General features: G+C 54.7%; 1 protein-coding gene and 1 pseudogene across 1 annotated transcript; one reads left to right on the forward strand and one right to left on the reverse strand.

Annotated features, from left to right (window-relative positions):
- Window positions 1–1,656: 1,656 nt before the first annotated feature.
- Window positions 1,657–2,357, reverse strand: LOC147987115 (uncharacterized; annotated as a pseudogene).
- A 1,088-nt stretch (window positions 2,358–3,445) lies between these two features.
- LOC147987116 (Leucine-rich repeat protein kinase family protein) lies at window positions 3,446–7,074 on the forward strand. The gene is made up of 2 exons (XM_087545130.1): window positions 3,446–5,198; window positions 6,204–7,074. Exons 1-2 carry the CDS (start codon window positions 3,647–3,649, stop codon window positions 6,770–6,772), a joined length of 2,121 nt encoding a protein of 706 aa, XP_087401256.1. The 5' UTR covers window positions 3,446–3,646; the 3' UTR covers window positions 6,773–7,074.
- The last annotated feature ends 4,639 nt before the right edge of the window (window positions 7,075–11,713 follow it).

Below are 11,713 nucleotides of genomic sequence, written 5' to 3' on the forward strand. Positions count from 1 at the left end.
TCTTCCACTATCTTCGTCCTTCCCACCTCCTCGCGAGCAAACCCACTGCCCCGCCCAAATCCATCTCATGTCTTCATCGACCTCACAACCAAAGTACCAATTGTCAAAAATCGAATCACCACTCTGGCTGGATGCTATAAATCTCGCTTTCCATTTCAACTGAGCTCTACAATATTGAAATTTCTAAATCCACGTGCTTTCCTTTTTCTACATTTCCACTGTCTTCGTGAAAGTGAAACTGACTTTGTGAAACCAGACATGTCCTGCACAAACCCAAGGAAGATCTAAGTATGTTGGTGACCTGTTTATCATTCAGCTTCTTAGAGTACCTTTGCCCTTCAACAATGTTGCACGCCCACAGTCAATTTGTAGAATACACTGAACATCCGATGTCTAATTAAAATATGAGCATCGGATGTCTAATTTTTAGTAAACAGCGAGCATGGATACAGTGCCTCTGTAGGCAAATATACAAGCCATGAATCACTTCTAGACTGCAGGCGCCAAGTAGTACTGCAGATTGTAGTAGTATCTTTGCATGAAGTACTGAACAACTGACATTCTGTTCCTCTCTCATCAACATGAAATCTAACAACCAACAAAATAACAGATGAAAAACGAAATTAGAAAGAGAATAATAATCATGAATTGATATTAAAAGGGACTCTGTGGTATGACATTCATAACAAAAATGTGAACAGGAGCAGACATAGATCTTTGCAATGTTACAGAAATCAAATGCATGGGACCCAGAAGAATGTTCTACACAAATTATTCATCTAACAGATTCCTGTCACACAAATATCAATGAGATAATGAAGAAGAACAAGCCAAAAATCAATAGGAAAATCTTTCTAATATTCCACAACACTGATTAGTCGCTCCAGAACATAGTGATAAATCTAAACAAACCAAACAACACCCAAATCAAAGCATGAGATGCAAGGAAGAGAGATAAATGTCACCCATCCTAGCGGATCACCACATCGTGAAGCTTGATGAACTCAGAGGATATCTTACACTGGAAAAGATTTAAAATTGGTAGAATAATACAAGTCTCTTATGCTGCCAACACACAACCTGATACATGCTACTTCTACTACATACTAAGCAGCTAAAATTCCAATAGATGATAGTGGTTGAAATGAACGAACACTGCTTATACAGCAGAGTAAATAGATGAGCTCACAGTCAGAGTGTCAGACTTCTCCTCCGTATAACAAAATCAGGCCATGAGCACACATATCCAACATAAGTTGTTTGTAGTACACGCTGAGATAACTATTCATCATGTGTATGCCACTGCAAAGCTAATTGATAACTGAAGAAATAGCAGAATCGCAGAAGGAGCCGAGGGATGGAAACAATAACTAAAACAGGGGATTCCATCAGGTGTTTAGCATTAAAGGGGATAGAAACAATACCTCTCCTGTAGCCGCTGCAGACGACATTGGACCACTCGACGGATGTTCTCGTTCCTCCGGCAAACTCGGCGGTGACATTGGACGCTTCGTGAAATTTTCGACAGAATTTGATGGAGACTATGGTCCAAGGACGCACCTGATGGAGATTCAGGCCCAGGACGCTTCCCTCTTATAGCAGTCAAGTCAAATCTGGGTCGGGCATTACATTAATCTGTGTTGGACAAGGACACGTTCAGCACTCTTCAATCCTAAGCAGACACGGGAGTAGGACGCCGTCGGGGCAATTGGAGCCGTCAGCAGGCGGCGGCAGCAGCACCCCGGCGCCCAGCAGCCGCAGCACGTGCCGCTCGTCGTTGGACAGGGGTGGTCACCGTGCGCTGCGGGTGTCGCTCTCCAGCGCCAGCCTCAAGGTCCTGTGGTCACCCCCCCTGTGCAGCCCGGCCGCGAGCATGGGCAGCTCGACGAGGAACGCCGGTGGCGCCCGGGTGTCCTCATAGATGGCCAGGCTCAGCTGACCGCGGGGGTGCCCGAAGAGCGTCACCGCTGCCGCGTGGTCCGCAAGGGTAGCCCTGCTGCCGAGGAAATGCGGGTGAGCGGCCGGGGCGCTTACCATCTTGTGGAGGACGCGGTCGTCGTGCGAGTATGGGTGCGCGAGGGCGGAGGACCGCCGCGCCATGGCCAGTGCCCGCAGCAAGCGCACGCTTTAGGAGGAGGTGGAGGACGAAGGCGGCGCTGGTGCACAGCGTACTCACCCCGCCTCCTTGCCTTCGGGTCCTCTCCTGCTCCACTTCGGCAGAAGCCGTCTCCGCCGCACACGCCCCGGCGAGCGTCGTCCATCCTCCCCGCGCGAGGCACGACGGTCGGACAACCACCGCCACTACCTCGCCTCGCTGCGCCGTCTCCGCCGCACACGCCCCGGTGAGCGCCCTCCATCCTCCCGCGCGAGGCACGGCGGCCGCCGGTGCACGACGGAAAGGGCGTAGCCGCCGGCGCAGAGTGGATAAGAGGAAGGGGAGGACTGCGGACTGAATTGAAATGCCGATAGGGTTTTTCTGTAAAAGTGAAACGTTTTCTCTAGATGCCACTAAAACAAGGACTGCGGGTTGATTTCCTGTAAATCGAGGGGCTTTTTTACAAAACAAGCACGACGGATGACCAGAAGCAATAGCTGGTTTATTAGTAGATAGATAAAGATAAAGATTTCATTATAGTTTTTAAATTTTTTTTATTCACGTCCACCCGAACACGATTTGGGGTGCGGCCGCGCGGTGGGCGCACACACGACCCATCGGACAAAGCCAGACACGGGCATCGGCGCCCCAAAGAAACAAAATCCGGCCAATCCGAACGTCCGTTTGGGATCGCGCGGCGCCCACGTGGGCTCCCTCCTACGGTGGATCGTCGTCGGCTTGAGGCTTCCTCCGAGCTCGGTGACGACGACGTGCTGGCGCCGTGGACGAACTGCGCGGCCGAGAACGGAAACGTATGGGCCACCGGTCGATCACGCATGGCGCAAGGGGACACGAATTGAAAGCAGCCACTCGCCGCCTGCCGACGAAAGTGTGTGCTGCCGCTGTGCTGTACGCCGACGTGTTTTACCACGAGGGGTGGTAGGTGGGAGAAGCAGGCCGACTGACCCCACCCACGGGCCGGTGAACGTTAACGGTTAACCGGCCAGCATCAACGGCTATTTTTCAAACGCTCGCCGTGCCGGCCATGGCACTATTCGTTTCCCTGTCTCGGCCGTTGGATGTACTGCAAGCGCCCGGGCGCAGCAGGTAGATATAGAATGTTGGTGGCGATGACGGGCTGAGGTACAAGCGACCGATGTACCCATAACCCACATTGCATCACGTGAAAATAACCCAATCTGATCAATTACCTCTCCCTCATCGATGATTCCAGCACGTTACTGGTAGTGCTTTCTACAGTGCCCTAGCGTGTAGTTTAGCCACCTGCGTGAGCGTAACTGCGTTTAAATTAAACTCCAAAGCAAGCGGTTTTATTGTGTTCCGTACGTTTATTCCCAAGGATACAAGCACTCAACACCACGTGCCACGGCGACCGCCCCTCTGACCCCTCACTCGGGAGTCACACCCACCCACACCCCCACACCTCGTCACTCCACTCCACCGCGCACTGCACGCAGCCCGCACTCCATGGCGCCGCTCCACTGAAATCCACCACCTCCCCCCCCGCAAAACCCCAAACGAACCCCGAAAATGCCGGCGCCGGCGCCCCGCCCCCTCCCTCTCCCCATCCTCCTCCTCCTCGCCGCCGCCGCCGTCGCCACCGCGTCCGCCGCCGTCCCGCCCGCCGCGTCGCACTCCCAGCCCACGCTGCCCACGAAAGGGGCGGGCGCGTCGCACTCCCAGCCGACGAAGCCCGCGGCGCCGCCGTCCGCCGCGCTGGCCACGGCCCCGCCGGCCGAGGGCGCGCTGCTGGCGGCCTTCCTCGCCAAGGCCGACCCGACGGCGCACCTGCGGTTCCCGCTCGCCGCCACCCCCTGCGCGCACCCGGGCGTGACCTGCAGCGGCGCGGCGGGCATCACGCACCTCGTGCTCGAGCAGGCCGGCCTCAACGGCACCTTCGCGCCGGACACGCTCTCGGGCCTCGCCGGGCTGCGCGTGCTCAGCCTCAAGTCCAACGCGCTCCACGGGCCCGTCCCCGACCTCTCCGCGCTCGGCAACCTCAAGGCGCTCTTCCTCGCCGGCAACCGCTTCTCCGGCCCGTTCCCCGCCTCGCTCGCCTCGCTGCGCCGCCTCCGCTCCATCGACCTCTCCGGGAACCGGTTCTCCGGCGCGCTGCCGCCCGGCATCGAGGCCGCGTTCCCGCATCTCACGGCCCTGCGCCTCGACTCCAACCACTTCAACGGCTCCGTCCCGGCATGGAACCAGTCGTCGCTCAAGCTGCTGAACGTCTCGTACAACGACTTCTCCGGCCCCGTGCCCGTCACCGCCTCCATGGCGCTCATGGGCGCCGACGCGTTCGCCGGGAACCCCGGCCTCTGCGGCGAGGTCGTCCGCCGCGAGTGCAGCGGCTCCCCCCTCGTTTTCTTCCCCGGCGACGGCAGCAGCGGCTCCGCCACTCCCCCCGCGCAGAGCGCCGGTGCCACTGGCGTAGGCCCGCAGCGCCAGGGCTTGCCGGGCTCGTCGGCACCACGCGCGCACAAAGTGAAGAAGAAGACGGCAATGACTGTCGCGATTGCTTTGGCAGCCGTGCTGGCCGTACTTCTCGTTTGCGCCATAGTTGCCGCAACGAGGGGCAAGAAGCGTAGGCGTCCGAGCACGGCGGCATACCCGAGCCCCAAGAAGAGCGCGGCCGCCTCGCAACTCAGCAGGGAGATGGACAACTCCGACATTGGCTATGTGGAGTGCGTGCCGGACGAGGAGGCGGCGGCGATGATGATGCCGGAGGAGAAGGCTCGCCGGCTGGGCCGGAGCGGCTGCCTGACGTTCTGCGCGGGCGAGGCCACGAGCTACAGTCTGGAGCAGCTGATGCGCGCGTCGGCGGAGGTGCTCGGCCGCGGGAGCGTGGGGACGACGTACAAGGCGGTGCTCGACGGCCGGCTCGTGGTCATTGTCAAGAGGCTGGACGCGGCCAAGATCGGCCCGGCGGCTTCGGAGGCCGAGACCTTCGAGCAGAACATGGATGTGATTGGCCGGCTGCGGCATCCGAACCTCGTGCCGCTGCGCTCATTCTTCCAGGCCAAGGAGGAGCGGCTGCTGGTGTACGACTACCAGCCCAACGGCAGCCTCCATTCTCTCATCCACGGTAAGCTCCACTGCTCGGCTTGTTGCTCCTTAGAGTAGATTTTTGGGTTGCACTTAACATTTTCTGCAAGGAACACTTCTGATTGCTGCCATTACACTTGAATCTGGAACCCTAGTGGATAATTATCAGTAGAGTGGGCTAGGCTAACTTTAACTTTAACAATCTTCATCCTCACATGGCAACGAATTGAAATTCAGAAGACCTGCCACGTGAAACTCTGCTAGCGAATGAGTGTACCTTGGGTGGAACGATGTGTGCAGTACTTTCTGCTGTATGGGTTGATTGCTGGTGCTTTTTCTGCCTCAAGTCAATAAACAAAGCAAGCAGATGTGCATTGAGTGATCGCCAATCTAGCACGCGACCATGTCTTGTGGGATTGAACATTAGTAGGGTCTCATCCTTTGTTTGGAATGGACCCCTTGCAGTAAGCCAGTAACATGTGATTGCTGTTCTAGATCAAACAACAATGTAGATTCATGAAAAGGAAGACATGAATACAATTATAAAGGTCGCAAGGGTCAAGGCGGCAACAAAGAGAAAGATTGGTAATTATTGCCGACCTTTGTTTGAGGAAGGGAAATTGGAAGAACATGTGATTGCCACATAGCAACCGGTAACTGCTCATGTGATGTTTTACAGATTTTTTTAACTGAACTTGGTATCACCATGAAGAGCATAATGTTACAATTGCTTTATAGTTACAGTTTTGGATGATAAATTAATTTACGGAGGGAGTAGAAATTGATTTGAGCCTTTCAGAATGCAGTGATAGCGAGCTTATTCTTTTGATTTGTTGGTTATGTTCAATTGTATGTGCTGTCTATCTGTACTCCAGCCAAATGACATGGTATCTTGTAAGCATGTTATACAGAGCTTTCCACAAGTTGGTACATATCAGGATATCAACATAGCCTTTGTACATTCATCGGATACTCTAATAGCACTAGAACCTTTTGCTGCTGGTGTTTCACTGTTATTAGCTTGACAAGCTCAAATCGATTGCAGGTTCAAGATCGTCCCGGGGAAAACCGCTGCACTGGACTTCATGCCTGAAGATAGCAGAAGATGTTGCACAGGGCCTTGCTTACATTCATCAGGCATCCCGGCTTGTTCATGGAAACATCAAGTCCTCCAATGTCTTACTTGGTTCAGACTTTGAAGCTTGCCTCACCGACAACTGCCTTTCATTCCTTCTGGAATCAGCAGAAGTCAAAGACGATGCGGCATACAGAGCACCAGAAAACATGAAGTCCAACAGAAGGCTCACACCCAAGTCAGACGTCTATGCTTTTGGCATCCTTCTCCTCGAGCTCCTCAGCGGCAAGGCGCCGCTTGAGCATTCGGTTCTGGCAGCAACCAATCTCCAGACGTATGCGCTGTCGGGGAGGGAAGACGAAGGAGTGGACAGAGAGCGCCTCTCGATGATCGTCGACATTGCGTCTGCCTGCGTCCGGTCATCGCCGGAGAGTCGGCCAACTGCCTGGCAAGTCCTCAAGATGATTCAGGAGGTGAAGGAAGCAGATGCAACTGGTGACAATGAGGACGGCGATCTTGATCTTACTAGCGACTCCTAGACCCTGTTCCTATTCGTCCTATGGATGAAATGGATCATGTCCACTGGGTTGATGCATTATCCCAAGTGAACAACCGTAGTTATATGCAGTTTGCTCTGCCTAGAAGAGCTGATGGAAGGGTGTTAGTGGTGTGGGAGAATGGATTTGGGGTCATGATCTCTCTGACTGGTGTCTCTTGAGCTCCGAATTCTGTAGCATATGTTAGGTTTTCTCCCCTGGTGTACCCCTGGTGTATGGATGTTGTGGTGATGTGGACATGGTGTTGTCTTTTTAGCATCAATCTTCCTTGGAGATTTATATTATAGTGAGGTTAAAGGCCAAAGTCACATAGTACTGGTTCAGCACCAATCTTCTACTATGTGGAGATTATTAATAGTGAAGTTACAGACCAAAGTAATGTACCGTGTTGAGATTAGTACTGATCAACTCTGCTGCTGCCAGTTTGGCTTCATATTTTTTTGGATGCATGATGCCAATGTTGCTGGGAAAGTGTGTTCTGGGCACCATGTGGTTGCCCGTTTTAGCTGCAGAATTGTCCACCACCTTTGCAAGACAGTTGTCCACTCCACTGCACATGATCACAATTCACAAGACCATTGTCTGTAGCAATAATGGTGTGGGCACCAGTGATTTGGGCTGAACCTAACATTTCGGACTTGGAATGTGATGAGGCTCATGGGACATGGTCCAGTGTGCTAAGGTGGATCTGGCCACAACAATGTGGCCCAAAAAACACATATTGTTTTTAAGTTTTTTTGTTTTTTCACGCCAGTCCCGTCTCGTGTTTGTGGCAAAGAACTGTTTGCTTTTTTTTTTTCTGATGATGTGTAATACGCACATACACACCACTTGACCACTATACATACATTCAACTGGAATTGTATTGTGTTAGAAAGAACACTGATCACATCTCCTAATGACTCCATAGAATGACAATGGATGATAAATCGGCCAACCTCGTTAATATCCTAGTACTAAACACATGAGCTGGTGTGAGTAGATGCGAGCTCCTGGATTTGAACTTTGATGCCCACGGGTTGAGTCATGTCCCCGCGACTCTGCCACCACACAACTACAGTTCTCTTCTATGTGTTGGAAGATAGAGAACTTGATTGGTCAATAGCCGGATTTTGACACTCTTCAAGAAATTTATGCATGGCAAGCAAGAGATAAAATGGCGAAACTAATTGATCGGCACAATTGTGGCAAGATCTGCTAAAAAGGTGTGAGTACATGGCAAGTTAGATAGGTTATTACAAATGTGTGGCATCTAAGCTCATGAGTGTCGGTAAACACAAACATGTAAGATGTCGTATCATCTCATACGAGTGAGACAGGGATAAATCACCATTCTTACTTTTGTCGTGGCACAAGGGCGCGCAAGGTGTGTGCAACCACAACATCAAGAGACAACCAAGACGTGATGTCGGTGGATAGCAGGTGATAGTGTGATATGACTTGCGAGCGTGGATCGCGCCCAGGCGGCAGAGCGAACAAAATCCACCAGGTATGAAATGTTTAGCCATTGCCACCACACGTGCATTTCTTGCTTTTCTTTAGCAATGTGTTGACCATGCTCCACGAGCGGTGAATCGCTAGCCGCTGATACATCCTTCATTGTTGAAACTACACGAGTCATCAGTAGAAGTACTGCGCTATGCGATATATCATGTCACCAGATTACCGAAGCCTCTCAGTCCTAACACGCTACCTTAGCTCAATATGCATGGATTGATGCTGATACACATGAATCCAGAAATGCTTCTCTCCTTTCGGGCTTGACAACTTTCTGTTGCTTTATTATATAGCTCCTCGATCTGTACTGATGTACAAATATCGTACTACAGGCTAAGGCTGTGCCAATTATCTCGACCAATTTCAAAGATTTGGCTGTACCGGTTGGTAGGTTCATGGCATGCATACTGATGTAGTTCTCCTAGAGCCACTAAACACGTGTTATCCATGCCCAAACTTATATATTAAGCAAAATAAATATAGTAAGAAAGAATCATGAGTTATAATTTGGCAAGCGGATATGGCGATGCCATGGATAAACTAGAGGGTAGCGAACGATGAGTAATTGCTGTGTCGGGGGTTGGGTGCGACATATGCCAAAGGATGACTTATCATGATGGGGGCGAGTAGAACGTCGCCAGTGCCTGGAAACGGGATGAGGCGTAGGCATGCACGCAGGCGAATCTTACCCAGCTTCAGGGCTCTCCGGAGAGATAATACCCCTACTGCTGCTCTACGGGGTCTCCGCATGATCACTAAGCCAAAGTGTTTACACGATAGCTCCTTGAGCCGTTTCCTGGAGGTAGGAGAGGGCAATGCTAGCTCTCTCCCTCCTATATGATCTGGTCTAAAGCTAATAGGTTCCAACCCTTTGCATGGGTGCCCTGGGGGGTTTATATAGGCCTACCCCCCAGGGGTACAATGGTAATCCGGCTGGACGCGGGCCCAGGCGTCAGTGTCTCTGGCCTCCATCTTCTCCGCCGACTGCTGGGGCCCGCCGACTGGTGGGCCCCACCGACTGGCCAGGTACGGAGCCGACAGGCCGCGTCCGCCGCGGGCGGGTCTTGCCGGCTGCTGATTACTGTAGCCGTGCTTCTGATGACGCGGGCTTGATCATGGAGTCATGGCAACAGCCCCGCCGCCTGGCGGGCGATCACTATTGCCACTCTCTGTCACATCTGATTAATGGCGCGTGGGCCCCGGGGAAGGGTCTGGCCGACTCCGGGGGCCGACTGGTGGCGCACTTGCCGTCTCCTGGGGTCCCTCTGACTGGTGGGACCCGCCGCCCCAGGGTCGTACAGACAAGCCGTCGTGGGCGCAGGATTCGGTCCTTCGGTGCTGATGTCAGGGCCGGCAAGGCAACAGTGCCACGTCGCACGGAGATCTCCCCGGGTCCGGCGTGCTGTGGCCATGCCTGCCCTTGGTAAGGGGCGGGAGCGGGCTTTACTGTAGCCGTTCCCCGGTCCTGTCCCTCCCGATGAGGATATGGGTTCGTTGGAGTCGTGGGCCGACTCTCCAAAGCCGGTTTCTCTGGAAGTCGCCAGTCAGGAGTCGGCTTATCCTGAAGTCGTCCCCGGGACTCGGCCGCGAGTGGGCAGTCGGTCGTCTTGCCGCCGACTTCTCAGAAGGCGGCTCTTCGTCCTGGGGTCTTGAGGGGCGCAGCCTGCCCCGATGTCTTGAAAGGTTCTAGGGCTCGGGTTGGCCTACCCGTGGCCCATTACTCCGACAGTAGTCCCTGAAGCTGGTGAGGCGCCGCGGACGATCAGCCGAGAAGCCTTAGCAGTTTCTCTTTCCGGGTGCTCGACACATGGTTCTTGCTTGACTCCCGCCGGGCCGACTAGAAGGAGTCAGACTCGCCCAACTCTGACTCGCACAATTTTTCGAACGTCGTGGCGGGATCCAAGTAGCGTGCTGGCTAAGCCTCCAGGCTGCCGCCCGTTCCAGGCCTGTCACGTGATAACACGTGGCCGGGCCATTCTGCCAGCCTACGCGCGCGACGGGACAGGCCCGTAGGCAGGGCCCGCCACTACCGCGCCTCGGCGCCCGAGCGGATCCGCTATGGCCCAGGCGGATGGTTGGGATTCCCGTGGAGTTACTGCGTGCAGTAACTTTGTCGTGGAAACGTGGGGGTCGTGGGGTCGTGGGCGCAGCAAATCCCACGACCGCCCCTCGGCTTCGCAGCCCATGAGGCTATAAGTAGGGGGCGCGGCAGAGCACACGCGCCCCTCCTTCTCACTACTCCTTGCTCTTCTCCTTCTTCTTCTTCTTCTTCGCTCCGCCGCGCGCCCAAGCTTCGACGAATGCCGCGGCGATCAGCTCGCGATGAGTTCTTCTTCTGCCGCCGCGCCTCCCCCGGTGCGCTCCGGCACCTGGGACGGCTCAGAAGTTCACGACGACCACATTGAGTTCCTCCGCAAGACTCGTCGGCTCCCCGGCAAAGATTACGTGTGGGTGCGTCTTGCGCCGAGGGGGGAGATTTCCCCTGCGCCGCAGGAGGGCGAGCGGGTCATCTTCCGCTTGCACTGCCTGCGCGGGTTGGGGCTGCCGGCGAGCAGCTTCTTCCGCTCTTTCCTGGAGTTCTACGGCCTCCAGCCGCACCACCTCACGCCCAACACGGTGGTGCTGCTGTCCGCCTTCGTGGCCTTGTGCGAAGGCTTCCTCGGAGTCCTCCCCACCCTCGAGCTCTGGGGGGAGTTCTTCTTCTCCAAGCTCGGCACCCAGGCTGCAGGCGTGCCGGCTCAATGCAGCGCTTTCATCGCCGTGCGAAGGTTGGGGGCCGACAACCCCTTCCCCACCATCTCGCTGATAAAGTCGATGAAGATGTGGCAGCGATCGTACTTCTACGTCAGGAGCGTCTCCGCGAGGGGCGACTGGGTCAACTTGCCGGCTTTCGAAGCCGGCCCGCCGGCTGGGAGACTGCCCAACTGGTCGTACCGGGCCAAGTCGCTGACGGTTGCGGGAGCCGGCGCCGTCACGCGACTCCAAGTGCTGGCGCAGTCGGAGGGCTTGACTGGTCCAGACCTGCTGGCCGCCTTCGTGGCGCGCCGAGTTCTCCCGCTCCAAGGTCGCCCCTGTTGGGTTTCGTAGTAATTTCAAAAAATTTCCTACGCACACGCAAGATCATGTGATGCATAGCAACGAGAGGGGAGAGTGTTGTCTACGTACCCAACGCAGACCAACTGCGGAAGCGCTGACACAACGTAGAGGAAGTAGTCGTACGTCTTCACGATCCAACCGATCAAGCACCGAAACTACGGCACCTCCGAGTTCGAGCACACGTTCAACTCGATGACGATCCCCGGACTCCGATCCAGCAAAGTGTCGGGGAAGAGTTCCGTCAGCACGACGGTGTGGTGACGATCTTGATGTACTACAGCAGCAGGGCTTCGCCTAAACTCTGCTACAGTATTATCGAGGTATATGGTG

Source organism: Triticum urartu, chromosome 2A (genome assembly GCF_056163025.1).
Source record: "Triticum urartu cultivar PI428250 chromosome 2A, HENAU_Tu73, whole genome shotgun sequence".
Lineage (NCBI taxonomy): Eukaryota > Viridiplantae > Streptophyta > Magnoliopsida > Poales > Poaceae > Triticum > Triticum urartu.